Genomic DNA, 5,550 nt, shown 5'->3' on the forward strand with positions numbered 1-5,550 from the left:
TTGAGGAATTTTTGTTGCAAAACAAAAAATAAAGAAAAACTTATCTACATAAAAATTAAAGAGATTAATATTAATTATTAATATTTATTGTTTTTGTCACTGGTAGCCAAATGTCTACTCACAGGTACTCTGTTATCACAAATGTTTTCACTGCTGCCTAACATGTAGGTTAATTGCACTCTGGCAATCAGTTACCTGTTTACATAACCTATCACCCCAGACACCATTGTATAGCAACAAAATGGCCGAGTGAGGTGGAAGGCAGGGGTTGGATCTGCAGCAATTTCAGTTTAGCTCACACTGGTTCTGATGTTTCCATCATTTAGTTTCAATTATGTTAAAGTTAGGTGAGTATTTGTTGTGCCTTTTTGCCAAAATTTTAATATTTCTTTTGTTTAGTTTTTTTCCTTAACAACTCCAGAAAAACGTGAACCATTGAACTGGATGTAACTGGACAAATCAGCACAATACCTTGGTGAATTTGCCTCTTAATGCTGGGAGGTAATGATATTCAAAGTCCACCTAGCTTCATTGAAGTAGCAGCTGGAGTGCTGTCTCTTTTCACATGAGCAATATTGTATTTTTGACAGGTTGTGTGTTTAGGCTTTATTTTAAATGTGAAGTAAATTTTCTGCAGAAACTTCAGAATAGATGTGTTTTCACATGCATGCTGTGGCTTTTGATTAAAGACGCAGACAAGAAAAATGTATAAGACAAATGAATAGGAAAATTAACTTCTTAATTTTGTGAATGCTATAAATTGATGTAAAATTGATACATATTCTGTGGAACAACATGCAAAACATTTGCATGAACAAATAATTCCAAAAAAGGCAAATAGTGATCAGTTTTCTTTTTGTATTATTTAGGTTCACAAAATTACTTCTGCTGAGAAATTGTATTTTTATTTCTTAGAGTTGATACCGAATAGATTTAAAGGTCTAGAAGCGATCTTTTCTCCACCTAGGTAACCATGCAGTAAGCTGTATGGTAACACATGCCAGTCAATGGATCATTAATGTACAGTGTATCAAGGGTCCCCAGATTGCCCTCTTCTTCTGGCTGCCACATTAAGTTCCTGATTGTGGTTTGGTGTGATGTGAACTGTTTTTATTTGTAAGCTGACCCCATATTAGCTTACTTATTAATGACTGTGAGAAGGAAAACTTTACTGGTTGTACACATTTTGAAAGGCGAAATCTGATTATGTTCATTTAAGTTCAGTGAGCCGTGCTGAGTTGTGGAGTGTGATTCAACGTTAGCTATTGAAACTGCCATGTAAATTGTGAAAACCTGTTCCTAGGTCAACCTCTGTAACTAAGGCAGTTTGCGCCAAAGTGAAACAACGTAAACACACCACAGAAAGAGTTCAAATACATTTGCTTGAATTGGGCATTGATGTTTCATTGTGCGATTTGAAAAGGGGGTGTTGAATTACTGCTGCAGTTCACAAGGTGGTTTTAAGAGCACAGTTATTGTAATACTCTATCTGCCATTGTTGTGTGCTCCACAACAAATGGGGTGCAGTATTAACATGTGAATGCATCTTTCATCACATTTCTGTGTTCTGCAAGGTCTTGGTTTTCCTTAGGAACTGGGGACAAGAGCACAGTTTAGGACAACGATGTCCCTCAATATGTGAAATGAATCAGTTTCGGGGAAAACTGAGGTTTGTTTTTGATAAAAAGTGGCTATAGTGTGGCTTTTGGTGCTGTACGTGTTGGCTCATGTTGTTTTAGCATGGCATGATTATAGGGAGTATAGCAGTTAATTTTAAGGCTTTAGCTTTCATGAAGTCGTAATACATTTTAGCAGGTTTTCTACAGAAGTGGGTCACCTCTTGAGGAACACTGTCAACATGTTTTTAGCCTAGAAATCCAGGAATTTTATTTAGCATTTCATGTATATATATATACTATTTATAGGCATTTTGATTTATGTCTAACTTAAAGTATCTTATTTAATATAGGCCCCGCCCGATAGGACTACCAGACATAGGCCACCACCAGGTGGATACATCTGGGACAACAGGGGCAGTCAGGGAGGAGCCTGTACCATATCGCCTCCCTAGGACTCAGCCGTCCAGTGTGCCACAGGAGGGACAGGGGGCTGCAGCCGGGGATCAAGATGGCTCAGAAAATTTACTAAAATTGTGGAGTGACTGTGATGTGGACTATAACAGGTAGCTAGTAGAGAGATGTGGAACCTAACGTGTATAAAGGCTCATTCCCAAGGAAACAATTGTCCTATGTAGATCGATCCAGTTCTGCTGGAAATCTCGTTGAATGCAACAAGATTAATAGAATAACATGCCTCCTCTTGGCTTCAAGTGGAATACAGAAAAGATTATATGAGTACATTGGAAATAAGAGAAGTAATGTTAATCTATCCATCTGATTGCATTAAGCGATAGTCCCAGCTGATTTAGATCAATATATTTTGAACAATAGTTTGATTAGGAATGGGCCCTAAGCAACTTGGTTAAGGCATAGTTATGACCTGCTTGTACGTGTATAAAATTCAAGGGCATACATTTACAGGTATTATATCATATATTTGCCAAAATTACATTTACAGGTTTTATCATACATTTGACAAAATTGTGTTTTCAAGTTTTGTCATATATTTGACAAAATCATGCATGTTCATGCAATTGTTTAGGTCCTACTTTGCCCATCGTTGTGACATATTTTTGAAGTGTATTATAAATATTTTGCAGTTTCCTCACTTTTAACATGATAAATTCAGATTTTATTTTTTGGTCACATACAAATATTAGCATTTACTAGCCGCCCCCCCCCCTCAAAAAAAGGGGGGGGTATTGAATATTCCAGAATAGGTATTCCAGCATTAATTTTGATGCAATATTGATTGAATACTTTTATCCCATGTTTTTTCAATTTCTATTTTAGCTTAAGGAACTTTATTCTCCAGTCTTCAAAAGTTTACTCCAAGAAGATGCCAAAGACCTCCTATGATTCTAGACATGTTTACAGCCATCCTGCATACTCTAAGTACACACTGGGAAATCAGGATCGCTTTGTCCATTTAGCAAAGTATGATGAACCACAGATGGTGATAAATAGGTAAGAGAATAATTTATTTTTATTTTGCACAATTATCTTTTAATTTTCCTAAATGTCTTTATGTGAAGATCTGAAGAAGTTAAAGTGTATAAAACAATGGCTAGGTTTTCATTCCAGACCTTTGAGGGTTTTATCTTTCAATGCATAAACATACTCAGTATTTTTTTAGGGTTGCCAAAAGGTGTATTTTTCTCATAATCTTCTTTCTTAATGAAATAGTTCTCTTTTAACAGTGTACAGCAGCTTCAGCTACAAAGATCAAAAACAGAAGATTTTGGCTTCCCACAAATAGACCCCTCCCCTTCTCCAGCATTACGGAGTCTCACAGCTTCACCCACGAAGTCCATTAAGTGGACACTAGGGGCCAAGAAACACTTCAATTTTGACAGACAGGTGAGTTAAATGACACATATCACTATTTTGGCAATGTTCAGAATAACCAGATGAAGATTGTAGTTTTTGCATCAAAATAATATTTAAAAGAGAGAAGTTTTATGATGTTATTATAATACAAAAATCAACTTCTGGGCTAATAAACTTTTGGCCTAATGAACTTGTAACCTGTTTTTCCCTCAATTAATCATACTTGTAAAGTTTTAAAGTCATATGTGGCCAATGAGTCTTCGGACTGTTGAGCCCCACCTACACAAAATGCTGCTGCTTATCTATATCTGTCTTTTAAGGGCGTTTTCCCAATGAAATTATCATTCTACATAGATTGATCAAACTCTGTGGGGACATGCTGAATGCAATCAGATTTACAGGCCTTTTCCTGGCTATGAGTAGAATACAGACAGGTTGGTGATAATACAAGTACACTTGAAACAAAGGGAAGCATGTTAATCTGATTGCATTCAGCAAGAGTCCCTGCGGAGTTGGATTTATCTAAGTGGAACAATCGTTTCATTGTGAATGAGCCCTTAGTTGCATGTTTTTTCAGGCATTATTTTTTAACATAATTAATTTGCTATATGGGTACATCACTGCATAAATATTGGATGACATATAAAGGATATTTTGCTAAAATTTTAGGGTAAAGGTCACTACCAGGGTCCCTTTTCACGCACCTTCCCTGTCACATGTTCTGCTCCTACAAACTGGCTGCGCATGAAGTTAGGCCAGCATCCAAACAGAACTAGCACAGTGAGCTAGAGACTTCATTTTTTTAATCAATTTTAGGGCATATAAATCTGAAAAATGATGTGTCAATTCTTGTGATAATAGATGAACCCCTGTAGAATACCTCTCCATCTTTCACTTAATGAGTATACTGTACCTTTCAAGATGGGCATATCAGTGTGCTGATGTAATTTTTGCTGTAAAGAGTTTTAAGCCTTACCTGTGTTATCCATATTACATTTGTGTCATGTTTCCACTGGATGAAGAGAACAGTGATGCTAGCTAGTTGATTTAAGTGGAGAAAAGTGAAAAACAGTCTTCTGCATTCCTAGAAATCTGCATGATTTTTACTCTAAGAAGAAGTATGCTTCATTACAAGGCCAATGTAGTTTCAGTATTTGATCAGAACAGCTGTTATGTTACCTTGTTTTTTTTTCCCATATTTTTCTTTGGGAAGATTTGCTCATTATGTGATATTGATACATATGTATGTACAAAATACCTGCAGATCATGAATTTAGATTGTCAGCAATTATTGGATGTTTTATAATTTATACCTCGTTTTGCTCTCATTTATAATTTTATATTCACTGTTTATCTAAATTGTTGAAATATTGACATTCATTATTCAGATAGAAAACCCTTTTAAATCAGTTCAGTGAACAAGTTAAATTGTTTCAAAATGGTGCTTTCAGTGTTACTAAAAAGACGCAAGTAGTTAGGCTACATTTGGTGTATTTGTATATTTGTTATTATGAAGTGATGAATTGTTTTTAAGTAACTGTGGTTTCTCAAGTAATAATGATAAGCAAAAATGTATAAATGGAGTTCAGTTTTGTTTTCATATATATATATATATATATATATATATATATATATATATATATATATATATATATATTATTGTAACATCTGTACAACATGTGAGTTAATTAACAAAATGAATTTTGTTGGTTTACCAAATAATAAAGCTTTTATTAATGCATTATCTACATACGCAGCTCTATAAAATGAATAAACTGAACAAGTAAAATAAACCCTTCATTTTTTGTATATCCAGGTTCTTTCTTTATTATTTTTGAATATTAATTTATCAATACAAAAAGAAATAATGTTGATGTTTTCATATAGTAAAAAAAAACAACAAAAAAAAAACATGCTTAATTTTTCTGGGATGATAGGCACTTTGCTCCAACTAATTAACCTTGGATCCCCCTTTCCTGATACTCACCAATTATAACCAAGGAAAATAAATTCCTTAATCCATGCTTTAACTTGAGGTTTTTCAAATTCTACCATTCCTTTGAAGTTGATTCTCACACTGACTTCCAGATTGTGTGATGCA

The 5,550-nt window shown here is 34.6% G+C and overlaps 1 protein-coding gene across 2 annotated transcripts; it reads left to right on the forward strand.

Annotated features, from left to right (window-relative positions):
* The first annotated feature begins 144 nt into the window (after nucleotides 1-144).
* Nucleotides 145-5,260, forward strand: LOC106170747 (uncharacterized). 2 transcript variants are annotated; one of them, XM_024075266.2, is made up of 5 exons: nucleotides 145-347; nucleotides 1,970-2,182; nucleotides 2,913-3,086; nucleotides 3,320-3,479; nucleotides 4,119-5,260. In XM_024075266.2, the coding sequence occupies exons 1-5, from the start codon at nucleotides 310-312 to the stop codon at nucleotides 4,236-4,238; spliced, it is 705 nt and encodes a 234-aa protein (XP_023931034.1). In that variant the 5' UTR covers nucleotides 145-309; the 3' UTR covers nucleotides 4,239-5,260. The 2 variants fall into 2 exon arrangements, with proteins under 2 accessions (XP_023931034.1, XP_013406186.1); XM_013550732.3 differs by lacking the exon at nucleotides 145-347 and adding an exon at nucleotides 1,324-1,669.
* Nucleotides 5,261-5,550: the final 290 nt, after the last annotated feature.

This window comes from Lingula anatina, chromosome 2 (assembly GCF_051362555.1).
Source record: "Lingula anatina isolate TDL-2025a chromosome 2, LinAna3.0, whole genome shotgun sequence".
Taxonomy (NCBI): domain Eukaryota; kingdom Metazoa; phylum Brachiopoda; class Lingulata; order Lingulida; family Lingulidae; genus Lingula; species Lingula anatina.

What these genes read in the sequence shown, in the direction of transcription:
- LOC106170747 (XM_024075266.2), top strand. Translation starts at nt 310, where the DNA reads ATGTTTCCATCATTTAGTTTCAATTATGTTAAAGTTAG. An exon ending in TTCAATTATGTTAAAGTTAG is followed by an intron (nt 348 to 1,969) that starts GTGAGTATTTGT and finishes TATTTAATATAG; the next exon opens with GCCCCGCCCGATAGGACTAC. An exon ending in ACTTCAATTTTGACAGACAG is followed by an intron (nt 3,480 to 4,118) that starts GTGAGTTAAATG and finishes CTAAAATTTTAG; the next exon opens with GGTAAAGGTCACTACCAGGG.